This window comes from Dermacentor silvarum, chromosome 11, assembly GCF_013339745.2.
Source record: "Dermacentor silvarum isolate Dsil-2018 chromosome 11, BIME_Dsil_1.4, whole genome shotgun sequence".
Classification (NCBI taxonomy): Eukaryota; Metazoa; Arthropoda; class Arachnida; order Ixodida; family Ixodidae; genus Dermacentor; species Dermacentor silvarum.
The window spans coordinates 105,732,591-105,757,116 of NC_051164.1; the positions used below are offsets into that span (position 1 = coordinate 105,732,591).

The 24,526-nt window shown below is 45.8% G+C and overlaps 2 protein-coding genes across 8 annotated transcripts in view; both read right to left on the reverse strand.

Annotated features, from left to right (window-relative positions):
• Nucleotides 1-17,257, reverse strand: part of LOC119433031 (uncharacterized) — a 78,923-nt gene extending 61,666 nt beyond the window's left edge. For 4 of the 5 annotated variants that reach the window (XR_007464243.1, XM_049658559.1, XM_049658558.1 and 1 more), the window contains exon 1: nt 16,937-17,257. The gene's annotated coding sequence lies outside the window, so the exon portion shown is untranslated. The remainder of the gene's footprint in view (nt 1-16,936) is intronic. The other variant, XM_049658557.1, reaches the window with a different exon arrangement.
• Nucleotides 17,258-21,122: 3,865 nt separating this feature from the next.
• LOC119433229 (synergin gamma) overlaps nt 21,123-24,526 on the reverse strand; it is a 30,761-nt gene continuing 27,357 nt past the window's right edge. For all 3 annotated transcript variants that reach the window (XM_037700381.2, XM_049658561.1, XM_049658560.1), the window contains exons 11-12: nt 23,726-23,874; nt 21,123-22,889 (exon numbers count right to left, since the gene is read on the reverse strand). In XM_037700381.2, coding sequence (XP_037556309.1) covers nt 22,671-22,889; nt 23,726-23,874 — 368 coding nt within the window. In that variant the 3' untranslated portion in view covers nt 21,123-22,670. The remainder of the gene's footprint in view (nt 22,890-23,725; nt 23,875-24,526) is intronic.

Here is a 24,526-nt window from a genome sequence, read left to right on the forward strand (position 1 = left end):
TATTGTAAGTATTGTAGTATTTTAAGACGATGTTCGCATCCTACTATTCACAATACTGGCAAGTTCCTGTCATAATGTCGTACGTAATGAAGGGTTGTTTACTAAAAAAAGTCAGTTTCACCAGACAGACGAAGCATTGATTGCGATAGCAAATTATTAACAGCGACGCTGTTTAAGCCAGCCGTAATTTGTGGTGCGTATCAAGAAACTGTCAAGAAAGAAAATAAACTTTCTTGCCGAGGCGGGATTCGAACCCGCGTACCCCCGGTACCAAAGCGAGCGTCGTAACATTTAGAAGAGCTATGAATTTGGCTAGTTGGTGTGCATTCGCTTACGCAAAGAATGCATACACATACAGAATGCACCAATAGAATCATAACAAACCAGAAACGTGAGAACGCGATCTGAGTGTATCTGCTGTAATCATAGTCCACGCAGTCGCAATACGGCGTTGTGTGCTTTGAATACTGTATAATGATCTGATAATAAACCAGTTGGTAGTTTGCGCTCCCATGTGTCACTTCGTGTCCGCTTCATATTCAGTGTCCGCTTCGTCCCTGTTTGCGTCCTACTGTACTTAGCGCAAGAAAAAAAAAAAAAAGAGCGTCGTAAGCCACGCTTCCAGAGCATGTATTTATGCGAACCATATGATTGCGTTCAGCGTTGTCGTCTTTGTCCACAGCTGGCGCGTTCGTACGCTCGTGCTCTGCGAGGTGAAGAGATTATGCGCGCTATGATAGCGAGAGAGGGAGAGAGACGCATTCACGGAGCGGGTCTCCTGGAACGCGGTGTCGGTGTTGCAAGCTGCGCTATGCAACGCGCAGTGACGGCCGTAAGTCCGAGACGCGCGAAAAGAAATTGTCATCGTCATGAGTAATAAGATGAAAAGTTCGCGCGCAGTTGCAGAAAATGCGGGGCTACGATCGCCCAGCTTCGATGTTTCAAGCATTGCGCGGCCGAGTGCAAGGTTAAGCGTTTTTTGACAGCTATACCAAGTAAGGTTAGTCGCTTTATCAGCTGCACAAACAGCTGTAAACATTCGCTTACTAACCAAATTAACAAGCACGGTGTCACGCGCGCTCAAGCAAACATGAACACATCTCACTCGATGACCGCGGACACCCGCTGTCAGAACGCTGGCGCGATGAAGAGCGGCGAGCGAGTTCCCCTTCGTGATGCCTCTCGACTCAAGACGAACTTGGCGCGCGAGAACACAGCGCACAGGAAGCCATCAAGTATCTCAGATAGGCTAGCCTTCGAACCTATACGCAGATTGCCACCAACATAGGGCGCGCGCCGCCGCGGCTGGAGTAGAAGAGGAGATGCGTACTAACCTGACCCCCCCCCCCCCCCCTCTCCTCTCACGCGTTACAGCGCGCACAATCCCCGTCTTCCTCCCTTGCGAGCTCTACATGACACCGCCGTATGCTTCTCGGCTCACCCTCGCAAGCTTTCGCTCGCACCTTCAGCATACGGAGCGCGGCCGCGATGTTTCGCACTTGGACTTCATACGGAACATCACGGCGACGCCGACGGCGGAAATTCGCCCGGAGTGTCCATATAATTGCGATCGCAATAAAGAAATACAGCACTGGGAACAAATAAGCAGTTCGTTCCCACACTCGGGACTCTTCGGTGAGTGCGGGTGATCGCAGTTTAGCCGCAGTAGTCTGGCTACCTGAGCGACGGAGACTGCTGTATTAAGTCACTTCTTATCTTTACTATGGCCTCGCAAGATTCAAATGTATCGCACTTTCAATCCAATTTCATGTTTTATCGCGCACAGTTGACGATTTGAAATATTCGAAAACATTCGTGTTTACGAATAGCGACTATTCGATTCGTTATTCGAAAGTTTAAGATATTCGTGCGTATACGTACCTATATTTTTATTAAAGCGAATAGTTTTCTCTGGCTCTTTCTCCCGTTTTCGTGGTTGGAAGGAGAGGTACGTGTGCGAATAAAGTTTTTGACACTGAATCGAACAAAATCGAATACTATATACCAGAAGCGAATAGAATCGATTAACGAATATTTCTCGAATAGTTTGCGAATAATGTGCAGCCTTCTCACCATTAACAGCGAACAATTTTCACATCCTGTGGTTTTCACAACATTAGAAAGCTTCTGTCTTTAAACTACACGTTATGAAATATGTTATATTAAAATCACAAAGGGAGCATTAGGAATTTGCTCGTTAACTCATGGCTCTTCATTAGTAGCCACACGCGGTCATGCATTATCATTTAACGTTTAGAATAATAGCTTCATTGACCAATAAATATCTCTGCATGTATACCTACGCGACCAATTAAGTCGCAAATTCGTGCATTCTGCGGCGATTCCAGAGCGAGAAAAAAAAAAATATGCTTTTTCTCTAGTTCGGATAGTCGCGCCAGACGGCGCCACTATTGTATAAGGTATGTTGCAAAGAAACCTATTAATAATTAATCCGACATGTAGGATCGCCGAGGTGCTGCATTTATAAATAGTACCACACAATATCCATTGCTGAATATACTGTCTAAAATTACATTTTTTTGCAAGTGATCGTGTTTGGCCGGAAGAATCTGACTGTCTGGATGACGCAGCGTGCTGTCCACTGTGAATGTTATCGCATTTTTGCTTCAACTTCACGTTCGATCGTGCACAGTCGACGACGCGAAGCATTCGAAACGTATTCGAATTTTCGAATAGTGACTATTGGATTTGAGGACCAGATCGAATAGGACAATATTCCATTCGTTATTCAAAATACAGTCGAACGCCTTTATAAAGAAGTGCTAGGGGCCTACGAAATGATTCGTTATACAGATAATTTCGTTTTAGAGGCATTCTTTGTAGAGGCGTTCGACTCTATTTTGAATAACGGATGGAATATAGTCCTATTCGAACAGTTCATAGCCGCGCGACTGGCCGCTCGAGGCACATTGCGTGTATTCGCGGGCTTCTTTCACACTCGGAAAAACACTTTTTTAAGTTGCACGCATTGAGCAGCAAAAAGCTGCATCGGGAGTTTTTCCAGTTGCTCAACAATTTTCTCACTGACACTTTTTATGTAATCACAATATTTCTGAAGTTGATTAATCGATTAAGACTAATTATGTAATTAGGCGGAATGCAAGATATAATCTGAGTATCCCCAAGCGACGGCAAACAACACTACCTTGGCTCTGTCCAGCTACGTGGCATTTGCATATTTTTGAATCGTGGTGCATGATAGTTGGGACACCCTGTATATAGTTATAGGGTGCATGGAGTATAGGAAAGGGTTGACACGTCAGTACGCGCAATCCCGTGTTGCCGAGCAATTATGTATTGTACCCCAAGCGCGGCAGTTATCGCCATTATTTGCACAGATCTAGAGCCGTGCGAGGCACGTCCCCTGCAGCCGTCGCACTCGAGCGAGACAAAGGCCTCGTGCTACAGAAGCGTTCTCGCCAAGAAGAGCGCAACAGGGACAAGTTTTCCCGGCGTGCGAAATGCGTTCTGCTCGACCTCGCTTAAACGGGTCGTGTCCTGCATAAAAATGCGGACCTTGGCGTCGATATGGGCGGTGTCTTGCCAGACATCCTGCTCCTGCTGTCACTTTAGTCTTCCTTTTTTTCTTTTTTTTTTTTTTTTTCTTTGAAGGGTTGGGAGGGGTGGACTGGATGCAACAGATTCGACCCATTCAAAACCCCCTTCGCTCGGGGTATATAGAAAGCATTAGTGTACGCGCCATCCATGTTTGCCAGTTCTGTCAAGTATAGTGACAGGGGAAAAAATGTAGCACGGGAATTTGAGCTTCGGGTAAATTGAACCGTGCGCGTACTCGATAAGGCTTAATTTTGACGGGGTGTGGACTCGGGCGAGCTGGAAATCATGGCGAACTAAAAGCGCGTTACGAATGGGACACGGGCAAAGAAACAGGTACAGCGCCGCGTTTGCTGTATAGCTGTTCCTGTGCCCGTGATGCGTTCGCATAACGCGCTTCCGCAAGCTTACTGTGGATCCATTTCACTGCAATGTGCTGAGTCACGCTACACACGCACACTTTGATGGAGGCACTCCCGTGTTTGACCATCAGCAATACTGCGGATATATATATATATATATATATATATATATATATATATATATATATATATATATATATATACTCGTCCGCGTAGTGCCTGTAGCAACTAACTTGCACGGGCGAATTGCGCCAGTGATTCAAATTTATTTCTTCTTATTATTAAAACAAACGTGACATGACCACCTGTGCACAAAATCGAAAGTTATTTATTCTAATTACGGGGACTCGCTAGAAAATGTACAAATGGTCATCCTACCGCCTTGCCCTCCTTTCAATGGTGCCGGCAACACCTTGGAATAAGATATTTTACAAAGTTCTTGACTGACTGACTGACTTCGGCCCATTCATTGACAGTGCATCATATAGCTCGTGACTGAAGAATATATACCCATATAGTATATATTTCTCAATAGGATCCAGCCCCATCGCAGCCAAATTTTTCGTGGCATAAAAATCGTTCGATATAAGGAAATTCATAACTCTAAGCTCGCCCTTAAAATAACCTTGGAGGGAATCGATGAGCAATTGCTGTCGCACGTGTTCCACATGTAAAGCCTCGTCGTCGCAGCACAGTGAGGTAAATTTCAGCCGTCGCCACTGAAGTCCTGCTGTAACAAAGAAACTAGATACACAACAGCGTCCGCGTCGCGAAAATAATCGTCTCCCAACAGCAGAACTTCTCGTCGTATTCTGCGTCCATCCCAGCCACCGCTTCCATATATAACATAACAACAGGGACTGCCCCAATGACCGGGTAACCATCCTGCGTTCCTCACTACGATTGGCGCCGTATTTTTAAAGAAAAAAAATCAGTGGCGACTTAGCACTAAATGCGAGAGAAATGCGTTAGCATTAAGTCGCACCTCCTTGAGGTCCCGGGTGCATGGTTTAAACCAAACCGCGTTCACCACACATTGCAAAGATGTTCAAGAGCTCGATACACGTCCTATCTCTTGGAGGAGCGAAGTGCAATTGACGGTGGTCCGGAGCAGAGCACCGTCAGTTGGGCTATATATGTATATATCAGTGACGCAAAGAATCACAGGAGCCGGTACAGAAATAGTTCAAAAATAGAAGCACGTAGGAAAAACGTATCACAGGACTGTACTGACGTTTCGGCCGGACCCCGGCCGAAACGTCAGTAAAGTCCGGTTATGTTTTTCCTACGTGCTTCTATTTTTTGTATATATATATATATATATATATATATATATATATATATATATATTGTGGGGATGCGCGACTCTCACGCGTCCCCTGATGTTGTTTTCCCTGCATGTCTCCTGTAGTCCTGGCTTCTCCGCGTGGCTAGACCCGGCAGCGGTCGTGGTGGTTGCGGCGCATTGCGGGAGATGGCGCGAGTGTCGCGATGCTAACGCCACCGAACGGCGGGGTGATTTGGGAGAAAAAGGTCGAAAGCGCTCTCTTTTTGGCTGGGGATCGGCGGCCAACACGCACGAACGCTTCGCGCGACCGTCGCGCGAGGCTAAGAGCAGGACACCGGTATGGACGAACACGGATCGTTCGAGCGCGCCACCGTTCGCGTGACTGTACACGTGAACGACTAGGCGATGGTGTCATAGCATGGGGCGAACGTATTCGCTCGCTATCGGGTCGCGGTGAGTCGGACTTCCTTGATTTGTCGCGCGCCCGTGTGAATGTTGTATTGGTAGTAATTCGGCTAGTGTGCATTAGTGTATGAAAGGTGCAATAAATGCCCTTTTGATTGTTTGCACTACTGTGTTGTCGTTGCTTTGTTCCAAGAGCATGTGTGAGACCCCACAATATATATATATATATACCACGAGACTGGTTTAACACACACACACTTCTTTTTTTCCACTTTGACAATCTTTTATGCTAATTTAATGCATTGAAAAAAGATGCGCTAGAGGCAGCGCGTGCGTTACGCGTTCGACACAGTCCGCATAGCGCGTTTTCTGACACCTCCATGGAACGTATACCCATATAACAACTGCTGCTGATTCGGCGTGACATACGACCGCCGACGGCACGCTGCCCGCAGACAATGTTTGCCAGTTCCCTCCCCTGTCGTCGCTGAGGCGCATATAACCGAAGAGCAGAGCAGACGTGGTCTGCGCGCCCCAGACGTCTGCGACGGCAATCCCGAGAGGAGTCGCTGGCTCGGAGGAGCGCTCCCGCTCCATCAAGGTCGCATCGCCGTCGCGCAATCATCTCGTGTCAACCACCAGGCCTCCGGTGTCAACGAGCTCTCCGCAGCAGCAGGCGGTGTGACAAGAGCTGACGACGCTTCCATTTGCGCCGCGTCCTCATCCGAGGACGTGTACGACGACCCTTTGTCACAGAAACGCCGCTCGCTCGCCTCGCGCAATGAAAAAGGGGTGGACCGAGAACGACAAAGTAAACGACAAAGATCCCCCCGGGCGACGTCTTACAGTCGTAGCTAACGCTTACGCCTTTGAAGAGGGAGAAGGATGAAGAGGTCGTCTGCTGCTAATGACCCTTGACATTCACCCATCGCCTACTCGGTGACGACGAACAGACACACTGCCGCGCAAAAAAAAGTATGCACAAATTTCTGCTGCGAGAAGAGCGGCCTGTTATACAAAAAATAAACGGACATCGTTGTGACTCCTCCGCTCGGATAAGTCGCTGCAATAAATCACTTCTGCTTATCTCTCGAGAACTTCTCCTCCGCCATTTACTAGCACAAACTTTTCCTCTTTGTTCTACAATGGCCACGCCTTACCATACAGACACGTCGTGGCCAGTTGTCGCACATAAGTTTGCTCCACTTTGCGCTATCATTGAGCGGTTCTTCTTTCAGTCTCCTAAACTCGCGGTCCGTGTGCAAGCTCAGAGCCGACCTCGCATTCCCCTCGTCACGCCAGTGACAAAAGAAAAAGTGGCGGGAGAAGGAATAGATAAAGGCCTTATTACGTCAAGTTATACGTGATCGCATGTTAAAGCTCCTTTTTTCGTACTTTCTAGAGACGGGGGAAAAGGAAAAATGTAGCAATCTACATTTTTCTACAATCTACAGTCTAATTTGCTTGTGGGCATTCTCAAAATTCCGAGGAATATGTAAGACAAGGTATATGAGCAACTTTAGTGACAGAATGGTGTCGAAATATAACCCGCATATATATTATATATATATATATATATATATATATATATATATATACAACACGTCATATAGCAAGGCATGGCATATACACATACCTACATTATATATATATATATATATATATATATATATATATATATATACGGCAATTTTCGCTCATGACAACTACGCCGCCACCGGATTTTCTGCGACACGGGGGCCTTAACGCTGTCGCGTTAATATAAGCAATAAGAATAACGCATAACAAATGAAAACAGATAATTCAAAAGCAGCACGAGATCGTGAACGCGAATGCCGACACGAAATTTCGACTACGTGGGATGTTTGGGATCTCCTACGATTCTTCCGACGCGGCGCGTAGTGGTTCGAAGGCGCGACACGACCTACGAGGGCGTGCCACTAGTTTTAGTTTTCGCCGACTCCCAGTCAGGAAGACCAGCTATTACTCAAGTCACGTAACCGAGACGACGGCAGAACCGGTTGCATTTTTACTATACATCATTTATACTTTTTCTCTCTTCCGTACACAGGAAATTTAGTCGCATGATATGGCCTCCGCTGTATATCCTCGCAGCCCATCAACCAACCCGGAAACGGGATAGGGAGGGAATAAGAAGGAACTCAAAAAGCGTGTTTACAAACAGCAGACGGTAGGCAGTGCGCATGCGCGATGCCGCGCGTCACGGACAAATCGGGCTCGCCGCAGCTGTCGCGCTCTGACAACCACGTGCGCACGCTTTGTTGCGAAACGAAAGCGCGAAACAAAAAATTAAATGCTGAAGCCGGATCGTGCGTACCACGCCGCAAGAGTTTCTTAAGTCACGTAGTACTGTAATGGCGTTCTGCCAAGATTATTTGCGCATAACAGAAAAAAAAAAGATGGAGGACGGTTAGGCTTCGCCTTTAAGCGTGGAACGCGATAGCATTCAAAGATCCCTGACTGTTTCTCACGCTTCCCGGCAACTGCAGCTTATGTAACCGTTATGTTTACCGGGAAACGCTTGCGGTGAACGCTATGCACGAAGGCAAGCTTTCTGGTAGAAACGCGGCTTCTTGCGTGGGCCGATCCCGGAGGTAGTGCACAGCCGAGCCAGAAAAATTGCATTATTTTGAGGTTTCTATTATCGTTTCGTACTTTTAATATTTCAGTCTGAAAAGATTTAACCTAAAAGGCATGCGCCATGTCGTTGTTTTGTTTCAGGACGTTTGTCTGTGGGCTGTCATTCTCAAAATTCCGAGGAATAACTTTGACAAGAATGTAAGACAAGGTGTGAACAACTTTAGTGATAGAGTGGCGTGGCAGTATAACCCGCATATACCGCATGTCATATAAAAAGGCGTGGCATACACATATACCTAAATATATGTGTGTGTGTGGCGCCATTGAAACTACATCACCTTCAGATTGTGATCACTAACATTGTTCTGTACTTTTTTGCAGGGATGGGCGAACAGAATACGAATACTATAGTCGGATACAAATTAAGTCTGCGGTGAAGCGCCGCCCACGCCCTCATAACCGCCAGCCACTGTTCCTCCGCGAGGCTGCAAATAGTTCGTACTTCAAACTTTCCCTGTTACCTAAATAACGCACTAGCCACAAAAATAAAGTAATAAGCGCGTAATTTCATACGTTTTCACTGGTATATTTAGTGGAACGTGCAAGTAAGACAAGTACAGCCATATCAAGTACGACGCCATTTTGAAAAGGCCGCATGACGACGATGTGCTTGCTTCTGCGATTGGCTGGCGGAGTAACACAACCCCGCGCGGTCCGTTTGCCTTTGTTGCCAACTGCTGTTATATATATATTTTTTTTTGGTAAGTTGTATCCGACTATACGCACTAAGTATTCGTATGCGAAAATGAACTATTCGTTTTTTTTTTCGAATATCGACTAATCAAATATTTCGCAACAATCGTCTGTTAATGTCCAGTTGCTGTTCTCCGTCTGCTAAACAAAGTATCGCAAGTTATCAGAAGTGAGACGACGACAAAAGTTTTCGAAGCAATGCAGAAACAAAATGGGCACAATGCAAGCATTGTTTTCGGTTTCGCGGCGGAAGCCTACATTACAACTTGTGATTTTTCATTGTAATCAGTAATCGAGTGCTCCTTGCAGTCTGGTTGTGTAGTAGTAAACCTTTTACATTGCAACCAGTGATGTTTTCCTCAAAACGGGCCATTTTACCCGTTTCTACAGCTCACAAGTCCTTCAGCAGCTTTTTCTTTTCTTTTTGCAGAACTTTTTTTTTCAACAACCATTCAGCGTTTTTGGAAAGCTAGTCATGCAGCAGTCATTCATTCTTGGAACGCTTCTTTGCAACCAGGCTCTAAAGATGTTGACCGGCTATTCATACAGTTATTTTAATGACAATTAGCGACATTGCGTTTAAAACTGATACGAATTGCCCGTGATAGTTGGCTGTCTTTCCTTTTTTTTCACTATGCAGTACAAGCGTAGTAACTACTTCTGCAGTAAATATATATGCATCGATCTGCGTTTGATTATTCGATATTCGATACTTACTATTCGCATTCTATTGGTAATCGAAAAAGTTTATATTCACCCACCTCTACAATATTTATATAATAATCAGCAAAGATTTGAGATAAAGGGCATGCACTGTGAATAAAAGGTTCGATGACTTGTTTTCGCGGGTAATTCCTAAAAATTCTGAAGAGTAACTCAATCAAGAACATAAAACCTGTCTAAGCAACCCGGGCGGTTGAATAGTATATAGCTTCTACCTTGCACACACAGCAGAGATGAGCATATAGCATACATATACATAAATGTATACGGAACATCACGGTCCCTTTGAAAATTCGCATGGAGTGTCCGTATAATTGCCACTGCAATATAATGAAAAGTATAAGCAGGATCATCCGTACCACAACGCAACAGTTTCGTGTATAGCACTGTTGGCGTTCCGCCAAGGTTATTTCTTTGATTCGCGGTGTTGAGCATGTTTTGCTCTCATGCGTGGCCTAGCTGGCACGTCGCAGCATGTTGTTTGTCCGTGGGTTGCACGGGTTCTTAACTCACCAGAATGATGATTATTTTTGTCTTGATTCGAAACATGTGCTGCAAGGCATAATGAGAAAAAAAAAAAACGCCATTGTGATCAAGTTTTTATGTTCTCAACGTGTGCCTGCGTTCCTGTATTCATGTGCTTGGCTGCATATAGTGCTTGATTGCTTAAAACCATGATCGTGTGGTACCTATGCAGTGCTCGACTGTTACTACCCGCGACAAGTAGCAGCATGTTTCGAGGTTCTCACTTTATTTTACAGTAATTCGGCAACTTTTGTTGCTTGCAAGTTCGAATTGTGCGCATTGCTTGTGAACCTGTATGATTGTATAGCGTCCAATTTCCTGCTATACAGCCTGTAATAAAGGCTGGTGCGGTATGCATGCATGCATGTATGTATGTACGTATGTATGTATGCATGTGTATGTGTGTGCGTATGTATGTATGTATGTATGTATGTATGTATGTATGTATGTATGTATGTATGTATGTATGTATGTATGTATGTATGTATGTGTGTGTGTGTGTGTGTGTGTGTATATGTAATCAAATGAAATAAGCAAAAAAATAAACAAATAAATAGTCACTTAAGTATCATTACGTGACTTGAATGCGAAAGCATTATTACTTCTCTAATTAATTGGTTGCGTCCATGATACGTGACGTCATGCATTGTCACGTGTCCTTCACAACTCTACCTTAATCCACCTTGCTCTAAATTGTACCAACCTTAATCCACCTTATTCCGCGCTGATGTTGATTTTTGGTAGCACTCGCTGAGGACAACGCCGGCTTTTCTGCCTCATGGAACATTATAATGCTTTCGCATTAATAATTGTCACCTTGAGCTTTATGACACGCCAAAGCAGGTGTCGAGCGTCTGCCGCACGGCCACACGACCCGCAGGCACTTGGCACGACGGCACTATGCCTTGGTCGTCTATGCCTTGGTCGTCGCCAGAGCCCGAAGCCTCCGACTAGACACTTCCTGCCTGCGCCCGGTTCGTCGCTCAATGGGGTATGAAGGACGTAGCAGAAGGTTCCGCATTAAACTTCGACCACCTGGGGCTATTTAGCGCGCAAACAGATCATATGTGATACAAGAACGTTTTTCGCAGTCAACCGCGATCGGAATGCGGCCGCCGCGGCGATGTATCGAACCCGTGACTTCGTGCTCAACAGCGGAACGTCAGAGCGACTGATCCATGGCTGTGGGGTTTTGTTTGTTTTCTTCGCAGCAGTGTTACAGCACACATAAACGTAGGAAAAGCCAAGAAGGGACAGGGCTGAGTGCTGACTTGCAACTAGGTTAGCCGACAGTGTCCTGCACCATTACTTCGTTATGAATTCGACGCAGAACGTGAAATTTTAGTAAGACGGACTGAATTGTGCCAGATGGCTCCACACTCAAGTGACATTTTGTTCACGCGAGAACATGAAACATTTAGGAGATTGGTGCTTAATTGGGCTCCTCCTCCGTGACACGGGGTTTGAGTGCTGAGTCGTGTGGGTCGACGTGGATTGGATAGTGGACAACCTGTTGCACTCCGTGACAAGTTCCCGGTGTTACCGCGGGTGCTACTGTTACCCCGTGGACTGTGACGTTCGTGCCTCATACCGTGCCGCGTTCGATATATAGGTGGCGCTCGGCCGGAGCGATTTCCCAATAATGGTTAAGAAGGTTTGATGCTGGGATTTTTTTTTTCTGTTACAAGATAAGCAAGACATTAAGCAAAATGAGGGGCGGTGGCGCAACCCATGCGCCCTGTTTAATGGGGTCGCTCACAGCATCCATCCATCCACCCATCCATCTATGTCAGCAACCTTTGCAAGGCCGCCTGCAGAAAGCAACACTTCTCCTCCTCCTTTGTCCTGTATCTTGTTGGATTGTCCTATGTTTATATCTATGTTTATATGTGCCGTAGCACTGCGAACCACCAACTATAGTCGGATACAACTTAAACGCTCTCATAACCGCCAGCCACTGTTCCTCCGCGAGGCTGCAAATAGTTCGTACTTCAAGCTTTCCCTGTTACCTAAATAAGGCAGTAACCACAAAACTAAAATTAAGAGCGTTATTTTATACGTTTTCACTCGTATATTATAGTGGAACCTACAAGGACGACAAGTACAGTCGCATCAAGTACGACGCCATTTTGAAAAGGTCGCATGACGACGATGTTGTTTGCTTCTGTGATTGGTTGGCGAAGTAACGCAACCCTTCGCGGTCCGTTTGCCTTTTTTCCCAACTGCTGTTCTTTTATGTAAGTTGTATCCTACTATAGCCCGCCAGCGAACATTACTTTGTTTGCTTGTCTATTTGAGTTGCCGAACACATTTTGCATTGGTACCCTCTGCTTGAGCAACGCGGACCTTTTTTTTTCAGATTTTTTTTTCTCTGGACTTTCCTTCTCCCTTGAAAGAAGGGGATACGAAGCGGAGTGTCAAGGTTCAATACACGGGCGCCGCCATCTGAAAAGGGCTGTTTTACGACTGCCGAGTGGGCGTGCCAAGCTGACGCGCTTTAGTGCAACGCCAAAGCGAGTCTTCGCGTGTTGGCGGTATACGAACCACCTTCAGAAAGCGACGTCACTAAGGCGGAGCCGGCGCTGACGCCAGTAGCCGGTTGCCTATATACGAAGAACGTTATAAAAAGACTGGGACGGCCCCCGCAGCCGCCTACGAAGACAGCTGAAGGAACGTGTGATTTTACGGGAAGACAATAAGGCAGCGCAAGTCCATACATGCAGGACCCGAGTGTTGCCGCTGTTCCAAAAAATATATATTATATAATTGCAGCGCGAAAGCGAAGTCACGATTCGCTGTTAAAACCTAAAGACGTATACAGTCAACCACAAAATATTACGGATCACGAAATCTGAGAGAAAGCCGAATATCTCCGCAGCCTCACAATTCAGTCTGGTATTTTCATTTCGGGCCTCGACCGGAATATGCTAACATTGTCGTGCACAGTTTTACTGGCTACTGCTACAGGCTACTGCTACAGGAATTGAACGTTTTCTGAGATCCCAACTTATCACCGTGTTGGGACACCAACATGGCGGCTACAATGACGTCAGTGCAAGCCATCTTGTTCTCCACGTAACTTGTGTTAAAAATATGCGAGTGCCACGTAGCTGGACAGAACCGAGGTAATGTCATTTGCCGTCGCTTGGAGCAAGTCAGTAAATTGTTTGTATTTCGCCGAATTACATAATTAGTTATTAATTTATTAACTTCTCAAATATTATAATCTGATAAAAATGTTCAACTACATAATTGTAGGACATCGTGAAAAATTCCCTATCCATCTTTCTGTTGCTCCATACGTGCTACACAAAAGCTTTCATGTGTCGCGGGACACATTTCGACAACATAATGTCACACAGGGACGACTGACTGAAAACGAGAACACCGCTTCCGTCGTCCCTGTGTAACGTTATCCTGGACGAACCTGTCGATTTGCCCAGCAAAATACTGTTAGTGCTACATGCAGTGGAAATACCCGCAGACATAGGCGACAGATAAGGTCACTCGCGAAGTGGCTTCGAAATCAGTGGGCAACGACTTCGGAAATCTGCTGCTTTCTCGTTCTTTAAAACTTTCGTTCGTAAATGTGCTCGTGGCACCGGAAGTTCAATTTGTACATTGTACAGGATGGGCTATTTTTTCTAGTGCAAGACTAGAAATCAACACGAATACAGTAGCGAGGACACACGCACGACGCGCCACCTGTACCAACAACTGCGTTTATTCGAAAACGTATTTCCCACCAGCTAACAAAAAGCCCGCATGTGTGAAGACGAGCTTCATTCCTAGCCGGGCTGAAATACAAATTATGACATGTCAAAAACAGTGTCGACCGCGAGAGAGAGAGAGAGAGAGAGAGATAAGTTTAATGATGCGAAATGCAGAGAGGTCGGCCTGAGGTAAATTCCTCTAGCCAGCTACTCTGCGTTGGGGGAAGGAAAAGAGGGAAAGAAAGAGGGAAGAAAGAGGCGCATGATGGGTGACGATGATGAGAGAAGGAGGATGTAAAACATATGGCAAGCGCTTTGGCATGCTCAAAGCCTACAGTGTCGACCGCGCAAGCTGAAAATGAATTAGCCTTGAAATGCAGCCAAAAAGATACCGAAATGAATTTATTCCACGAACCGTATGTTAAAAAACTAACCTCGTATTCTGTCCCATCTCCCCCTCTGTTTTCAGGATGGAAAGGAGCACGAAAAAAAAAAAAAATCGCACGTGAATGTAGTAGCACACGCACTACTTTTATTTTTGAACGCGTAATTTTTTCCTTCGAACGTTAACACCCGTCTCCACGAAAGAAAGAATGAAATAATCTGCACGAAAGAAAAAAGAAAGAATGCTTTGATTCGAGTAAACAGTGCAGAACTCTTACCGGAGTTTATAGGTTCCTTATAACGACGCTCCCTATATAACGAATTATCAATAGAAATGATCTTTCCCTTTAAGCAGCGCACATTATTGGCCACTAGAGCAACACGTGAGCAGAACACGAGAAATCGGTAGCGCGAAACCGAGACTGACAGCATCCTCTACGGTGCTAAGTGAGGTGAATTAATTATGGTTCCATATACAGCGCGCATACATCTTTTCGCACTCAGGCGTGCGACCCACTTTTTTTTCTTTTCTTTTAATCCAAAAACCAATGACAGCGCGGCCTCAGCAAATTACCCCGCACAACGCCAGCTTCCTCCTGAGTGTTCACGCGACCGTGTAATTATGATGGGGATTTCCGCATGAACGCGTGGCCATGCGTCAGGGAGCGCGTGGCCAGAACCCACCGCACTAAAAACAGCGTGATTTACGTCTTCCGGATGCAGAGCAGGTGGTTTAATTTAGACGCAGAAACAGCAACCTGGAGCAAATTTCTTATGTTACAGTAATTAAGAAACGTGTTTTTTTTTTTGTTTTTTTTTGGCTAGTAGGGTTAGGTATATGTGAAATATTAACAGGGATGTGGCTGTGAACGCAAGTTTAGGTGCTGCTCTATTGTTGGTTGGAGCCGGGGCAGTTTAGCATGGAGATAAAGTAGGGCAGCTGAAATGGAGCGCTATGACACTTTGCGCGTCACGGCACCCTCGGTTTCCTAATCAACACGTGGAGGCCATGTGATACGTAACATGCACAAACTAACAATGGCATAATATTTGTTTGTTAGTTGATATTGCTTATATGATTACACGCGATTCTTGCATCTGGTTTTTCACGCTTCTTTTGTAACTATATTCACCATCTCCGGAAAAAGAAAAGTTGGAAGCCCTATCCGTCCTATCGTTTCCTTGACTTCTGCTCGCGCTGTTAATGTTTCAGTATGCTGTCTAAGTAGAGCACAGCACATGTGTGCGACCCGATATAACAGGACACCGCATTTGTCTGCACGCAATTACGATGACATTCAACGTGTGAATATGATCGTGGCACATATAAATACGCACCATGTGTAGCTTTCCTAATGGCCACGTACGTTGGAGAAACACTTTTACGCTCGCCGCAGATTCTGACCAGTGACCACCTATATATAGCCCATTGAATGCAAATTTGGGTGTTCCCTGTCGCACGCAGAGGTACGTATTGTTTGCTTGTTTCAGCGGGAGCGCACACAATGTACTCCAAGAGACACCGGCGCTTCCACCGGTTGCTTTCTAACAGCAGCAAAGTTTACATCAAAAACTCCTTCAGAAATTATTCCCGCTAATTTCCCCACAAACGTTCAACGTATGTGGAAAAGCCAAAGATTGTTTTTTTTTTTTTTTTTTTTTTTTTTGTCAGTGTCCCACTCTCCCTAACCTTTAAATTACTCTCTCGACCAGGAGAGACATCAAAGCAAAATTATTCACTGATCGATCGATCGCTAACGCAGAAACTTCACGGCAGGCAGCTTGCGCGAAGCTCACACCCAGGTTTTTCAACGATTACCGTCAACGACGCTTATTCGCGAATAATTAAAATGTGGCTGCTGTCATCACACTCTTGCAGTAAGTGTTGCGAATATAATTCTAAATCAAGCTCGGCGAAGGTGTCTAAACGAGGCGCTTACATAAGCTTCGAAACGAGCGAACTCGTTATTTTTCCCGCGGCCCCGAACACGACAATCCGACGTGAAGGCCGCTCCAAGTTTGGCGGCCACCCATACGCGCACCTTCACCTCCGCGAGTCACACGGCGACGACTATTTATTCTTTTTCCTTTTACGACCAAGAGAGAGAATCAACAGGTAGGCCAGGGGCGTATGCGCTTTTCTGGCTCGTCGCTGCTCTGCTGAGATGATGCGAGCTCGAACGATGTTCTTGGAGGAGCGAGTACGATCGGCGTCCCGTTCGCAGCATCAAGGCGCTGATGCGAGGGAGCGCACAGTCGTCTCTGAAACCTCTGTCGTGCACGCGCCTGCCTATTCAGAACTTTTTACAGAAACGGAGACAGGCGTGTTGACGCGTCGTCGGGCTTCACAAGGCCACCGCTGACCGCTCAGCGCGACGCTGACGACGGAGCAAAAGAACGAGAGCATTGTTCGCGAGCACCTGCACACAGTTGTCGCATATCGGCTCGCCTTGAACGTTATCTTCCGCGGAGCATATCGTGCACTTACGACGCACATCAACGCGTGCCGCCAAATACGAAAGGAAACACCGGCGACGAAGGGTTGACGGCTGCGCGAGCGCTGAAACAGCGGAGAACGAGTGGGATCCCGAGTGCCTTCGCCTTACCTTAAAAGACGAATTGTCATCGGCGACCACCTGCGAATCCTTTCGGGAGAAAAACGTTGAAGGCGGCGGGAGGAGGCGGCGTATATTCCAGTTGTCACGACGCAAAACGGACAGCACACATAAGTACGGCCTGGAAGCGATGTTACACACGGGCGTAAGCAGAACACACACACATACACGCACTCCTCGAGCAACACTTGTGATCCGCAACCCACCAGACTTGCTTGTTTTTCTTTAGAGGAGTGTTCGTAACTTGCGACGGAAAACGAGCGCGAAGCGAAGCGAGTGGGCAGCAGTAGGCCGCCGCTACAACCTCCAAGCCTATCACGCGCAAACCCGTGCCAGTTCTGGTGGTTCTGGCGGCAAATGCAACGTTTTGACACTAGGGTGCTCTAAGCGCTACTGTACATAGCCCATAATTTATTTTTCTAACACGGTAATGCGCAAACTTTACGTAATGTAAAAAACACAAAATACAGAAAAAATTTAACAGGTTCGGCTGATTATTTCTGACGAATGTTTCTATAAAAAAATTAAGAATTGTTCCCTCATATACTGGACCATAACGTCTACCGCCGACACACATTGGCTACGAGCGCCACCAGACGCTGTGCGTACAAGGCGCACGCAAATATAGGCCACGGCGCGCTTTTTGAAATTTATCGACCAGAAATACCGACCAACCTCACTAATTTCCAGGGGCGCGATCTTGTACGCGTTCCAAAATGGAACGGAGGCGTTCCGTTCCATCGAGCCGCACACGATTGGTCAATTTGAACGATGGAACGGAACGCCTCCGTTCCATTTTGGAACGCGTACAAGATCGCGCCCCAGGTTTTAACTTCAATATGACGTGAATCGTTCCATGCTGTGCCATTAAACGCTGCACGCACATCTGTTTTACTACTTTATTTTCTATTTTGCAGCCGATGGGTCCACCGCTCGCCTAATCAACCGACTGTGTCGTGTCGCCGAAACCATTGCCGAATATTCACATAATCCACGTGACAGAGTAAATCCATTCAGTCCATTTAGTTTCCCACCATTATTTGCGAAAGATATGCCCCACTCGTTGAAGAGAGCTGTGCACGGAATGCCCGGAGCGGTGTTAGTAAGGATCGAGCTTCGTAGCTGCGAAGACGTATAACATTGCGATCGCAATAAGTGACATGAACGAATTACAATGACATTCGATTTGCCCTGTGACAGGGGGGTATCCCGGCCGTTACCCGACGTATGAGCCGTTGTGCTGTCTTTCAGATGCGAAGCATCTTATGGCGGGGGCTTTGTCCGTCCCTCCCGCGGCGTCACACACCCCCACAGCGCATGCGCGTCCCCTCCCCCTCTCCTATCCTACGCTCCCCCTTTCTCTCCTCTAGAAATCCGGAGCGGCGCGCACGACAGGTGGTGCGACAGCTGCATACTCCGCTGGGGGCGCCACGGTAGTTCCGCGGTATGAAAATGACGGAGCGCGCGCGCCTCGTTCTCTCTCCTGTGCAGCGCCGCGATGAGCGCTCGGGCCGCTGCCGCGAAACTATCTCCCGCTCAAGCTAAACATCTCCCCACTGCTTCGCATCCATACATGGTTCCCTTTAGCGGGAGATGGAGTAATTTTTTTTTATCTTCGTCTGGATATCGATCGTCACTGCTGGCATTTTCGTCGTCAGAACGGCGACAAGCTATGGCTGTTTTGGGTAAAAGCTGAAAGTGACCTGTTTTCACCCGTAGACTTCACCACTTGCTTTGTGCGACGTCGCGAATCACCAGAAAGCCCGCACAACGATCCATTGTCGCACTTTCTCTCACCTCCTGCTGAGTGCGAGCGCGTGCGTGGATAAAGATGGACAGGTGTGTCATCCTGCGCTCTTTCAATCGCTTTGAATGAATACCAATTAGCGCACATTTCGGCCTTTAGTAGTGTGGTTATAAGCAGTGGCGTAGCCAGAGATTTTGTGCAGGGGGGGGGGGGGGGGGGGGCGTCTCACGTTGCAGCGTGGCCTCCTCGATCCTTATAGAATTTGTCGAGGGATCAAATACATGAACAACTGCATTGCCAATGCCATTGTATATTAGATGCTGCAAACGAATTATTGAATGCTACACACTGTCAAGTAAAATATGTATTTTCTCATAAAATAATATATTCATATGTCCCAAAAATTGTGTCAGAAATAACTGATATCAATGCTTCCGCATTTTTTTTGTCTATTTAATGAGTTATATATATTATGTCGTCCTGCAGCGGACATAATATAGGCTGATGTTGATTATGATGATGAAAGCATACGGCTGCTCTTGACGTGTACGTATAACTGTTTAAGTTGCCGTGAGTATTTTTCTAGAGCGCAGCTCTTAGGCACCCGTCCCTGCGGCGAGCGTCGGTGTAACCGAGCGAACGAGCACAGCACGAAAGGATAAATGAGCGAACGCGGATGAAAGACGGCGATAGCGAAGAGAGCCGGATGAGGAAAGCGGAGAACGGCGCAGCAGAAATTCTTCTTTCTGCGGTTTTACGTGCCAAAACCAGTTCTGATTATGAGGCACGCCGTAGTGGAGGGCTCCGGATTAATTTTGACCACCTGGGGTTCTTTAACGTGCACTACAACGCAAGCACACGGGCGTTTCTGCAGAGGTGCAGCAGAACCAAGAAGCGGAGGAGGGTATGGCGAAAGCGTGAGAAGAAAGGCGTAGTGCCGCGCACAACGAGCTTTGCGGCGACGATGGCTACGAGATGGCGCCAGAATAGTGCGCGTCGTTTGTATGGAAACAAAGCGCTGCATGAGCGGGTCTTTCTGCGGCGGCTGCCGTGAATCGCGCCCACGCGTCACGATTAGCGAGGCAGTCGCGCCACACTTCGCTCCGTTTGCAACGTGCCGCACGAGACATTGTCCGCGCCAGCCAATATATCGCGAAATGAAAACACGTATATAGCTAGCTCAAATTTCGCATTAGGGAATATCGTAATCTTCGGTGAATTTTTTCTGCACCTATTACTCCACCTGAAAAGCGATTCTATGTACATATGCAACTGTTACACACATCAAGCCATTGCCGGTGTCATCATATCACTAACAGATTTATTCGACCAAGGGCAAGAAGCTCCTGCTGTAGACGTCACAAAGGCAACTGTTGAGTGGATTAGCTCGGTCGCCACATAAAAGAGCACAAGATTTTGCACAAATTTACGAACCACTAGAACTCTCCCACATTGCGCACCTCTGTGGTATGAGGAACCTATAAATAAAGTGGAAACAATAATGAAATGCCAGAGCTTTTTTTTTTTTTAAGGAGAATTTTTAAAAATTGACCCTGGAAAATAGCCTAATTCTAGTCATTGAGCTGGATTACCCAAAGATGCAGACATTGCACGAGAAATCGAAATGCGTAGTCTACTAGTTAACATAATGTTACTAATTACCTTTCTTAATCATTTTACGGCCCATATTGTAATTTATTAATTGTAGCCGGTGAGTTCACAAGGCCTATCCACTTCGAATGAATTTTCAGGATGACACCAGTTTTTAGATGTTAATTCCCAAAGTTGGCGACAAAAGACATGGGCATCCCAAATACTTTCGTGCTTCGATACATAAAACAATATTTTCTATAAAAAAGTAAGTGGAACAATAGTGCATTTTTACCGCGAGTTTGACAAAGCACATCTCGAAACCAGTGCCATTCTCAGCATTCGCTCCAAGTGGATTCACCTTGAAAACGCCCCGGCTACAATTTATAAATTGCGATACGATACGTGGCGTAAATTAATTCAAGTAATTAGTGAATTTTGCTAATTAGTCGATCATGCATTTTTATTTCTTGAGCGAGTAATGTCCACCCCTTCGAGTGATCCAGCTCAAGGGCCACCATTATGCTATCTGCCACCAGCGATTTTTAGAAATTCTGTATCGTGGAAAAAAAAAAAAAAAAAAAAAAAAAAAAACACCCCGTACATGATCATATAGCATGAGGGAGCTCTTGTACCACGGTGACCAGGCCCAACTGTGCGCAATATTGTGTGGTACTTTTTATGCACTAGAAGCTGCTGAAGTAAGCAGTGATCATAATCTTACCATTCTGTATCAAGCAGAGTTCTTCAACCATACTAATCTTGAATCATACCAAGCACAACAGTGCCTGATGGAGTGGGGATGCTTATATATATATCTAGTTTAGAACAGCAACCATATGCTCTTGAAAAGGTTTATTTATGTACACAGTATTAACAGATCACATTTCATAGCCATGTGACTCTACACAACTGCCTACACAGTGCACAATTAGGAAGCTGTAATGCATGCCTCGCTAGCATTCATAAACACCTACTAAGGATAAATCCTTAAATGTATGTGCACATTAACAAAAAGCCTACTCAGTCACTTAACATGGCTGGAGTGTCTCAAACGAGTCACATAAAGGGTCATGTCAACATAGTAAACATATTACAAAAGAGAACATAATATTATAAAACAACAGTTCCAAATGCTGCCTCCACAAGTGGCAAGGTTAGCAAAAAGGATAAATAAATATGCTATTAACTATATCAGCTATGCTAAAAGTGTTAAGTGTAAAAATAAATGCACTAAGGCAACACGCTGCAATCTTTTCAATGCTACGCCACAGTTAAAGAACAATAAAGAGAGCAGGCCGCCTCAGTTCTTTATGAACACCGGTTCTCACAACATTCTGGCACAATGAACCAAGCGAGGCACACGTCGGCCAGAAGTTTACATTCGCCTAACAACGCAACAAGGTCGCACTAAATGCAAGCCAAATGCATAAGCAGAAATCATGGGTGCAATGTTGAAAACAGTTTGTTCCCTGATACTCGCACAACTTACATGTTCACAAAATAAAAGCGTGTTTCGCCTTGGCTTAGTTGAAACATCCAATTGATGTCTCTGACAAGACCTTCAAATCGAGAATCGAGGAGTTCTCGACAATATTCCAATGCCTTTCTTGCTTTTGCCTAAATTCGCAACAGCATGCACAACAAGTTGCGGTGAATGCAAGCAAGCAGGTTATCTACACCGCTTCGATGCGAGCCCTTGCTGACCCCCCATTCTTACTATGTTCATCCTGCTTCAACTATCTCAGCAGGCATGCTCTCAGGGCATGCTGTGTAAACACTGCACTCAATTTCCCACATTACACACAGTCTTTGTGAAAAGTTTCAAAGCCACAGCACAAGTAACTTGGGCCCTGGCAGGGTCGTTATTTTGCATTCCATTTTCATGATGCCAGCAACACGGCCTATGTCAGTCAGCAATCAGAACTGTTCTTGCTTTAAAGTCTCTGAGATAACGAAGGGCAGAGCTCCAGAACTTCAAAGCATCAGGCTCGTTAGAGGAATCCTGCAACAGGGCCTTGCAACAGGTGCTGTCACTCATGGAGTAGCTTCGAAACATTTGACTTGACAACACAATCTGCCACTGCAAGGACACCAAACAAAGCATTATCTACACCATTCATAACAATGTTGGCTCAGTTTTTCAAAATAGTCATGGCATCTGTGTGAGAACGAAGCCAACAGGTATCCCAACATGCAACCATTTCTTTTCTCTCGGTGGAGCAAAACCACAAGTCAAGGTTGTGTTGCTGTCATTAGATGACTCATTGATTGAAAATGCACCAGGCAAATACATGGTCTTGACTCTTGGGTCTGGGCAAAAAAATTGGGGCGGGGCAGGAGGGAATGACGCAAGTATGCATGACAAAGTGCGCACCGTCTTCCTCGTTAGAGCAGTTGCACCGGAGTCACTGCAGGGAGTAGTGAGTTAACACAGTTTACCCACAGGTTGGCACACGGAGAGTGGTACTCGCGGCCACTGTAGGAAAGTTTGGAAGATGCAATGTCAGGATTGTCAACGTGTAGAAGACACACACCGCACGACTTGGCCGATTCCTCGGCGCTTGGCAGCCACTTGGAGTCTTCGGCAGGAGGTACCTTCAAAGTCTGCAAGCAGTAAAACACTCGAGAACTTGAGGCAGTGATCAGGAAAAGCAGGTGCACTGGGTTAATAAATTCAGTTTACTACAAAGTGACTCCGACATCTATGACGACTGTACTGCAACAGGGACAAAGGTGCACTAAAGACGTTCTGCCATCTGGCTGTTAGGTTAGGTTAGGTTGTGGACTGAACTCTCAGTATATGGGAATTTATGCACTCTTCCTTTGTCAAAACATAGCTTCATGGCAAAGAACCAAACCTGGAACATTGTATTTAGCATCATTACACCCCAAACACTGTGCTGCCACAGTTGTTCAACGAGCTTACCTGAACGAGGTTAAAGAAAGGAACAGGCTGTGATCTTTATTAAAAGAACCTTTCTATGCATTTTTGGCTGACAACCAACTTCCAGAAGAAAATTAATAATTGAAGAAGTCCCACTAATTTTCATAAACTTGATTTAATGAACTTGCTGATTTCACAAACAACTTACAGTGCTCTCCCAGCCAGCGGATAAAAGTACTTTCTGAACAAACCAACTCATTGTTCTTTCGTTCTGCTAATTGGCTTCACAAAAAGGTTACAGTGCTGCCCCAGCCAGTGGACAGAAGCACTTTCTGAACAAGCCAGCTCGTGGTTCCTTTGTTCTGGTCAGAGTGTGAGTGAACTTGTAGCAAGCATAAACTTGACTTAATGAACCTGTTGAGCTCACAAAAAGGTTACAGTGCTCCCCCAGCCAGCAGAAAAAAGTAGTTTCTGATTAAACAAGCTCGTGGTTCCTTCGTTCTGGTCAGCGTGTAACTGAACTTGTAGCAAGCAAAGCAAAGCATGTGCAGCTTACAAAGAGGCAGGAGTTCTCTAGATACGAGGCCAGTCGCTCCCAAGTGTCCTGCACCTCACAGCACAGCTTGTCCAGGCTTTCGGACTGCAGGCCCGTCAGGCGTGATGAAAGGGCGATGCGCTGACACACTTTGTAGATTTCTGCCAAGTCTGCGTATTAGCAGAAGGCAGTGAAAGCCAGTCACCAGATGTGTAAAGTTTATTACAAAGACTGCTAGAGGGAACAAGTGTCTGTGGGGAAAGCAAATATATACTATGGTGCTTTGACCAACATGGCAATAATAACTAATACATATTTTCGAATAGGGTTGGTTTCCACGAGCATTGCAGCTTTTTACACTAACCTTCTTTAGGTTAACTATAACCACAAATTTATTATACGACCATAACTACATTAATTGGATGATTACGCTCAAATCAGTTCTCTACTTTCTACAGAATAAATTGTTTGCAGCATGAAAAGTAATTTACTCACTGTAGTGACGCACCTATGCAAAGCAATGGCCATTTATGTATGTGAATGTTGAACCGAGACTTTATAGAGTTGGGAAATATTAGGAGCTAGCAGAAGCCCCAATTACATTTTTAGCCAAGTTCGTGGGCCAGGTCAATTATTCTCTGTATTACTGCCCACAGTACCCATAATATTTGTTTCAACTGCATCAGACTGCCCTGTATTAAGAGGAAGCTTTAGCTCAGGCCCAACTCTGATGATGCCAATTCAAATATACATGCAAAACAAAGAAATGCTTTTCTGAGATAACCCCAGGACCAATTTTAAAGAAATCTGTTGCATGTGAGA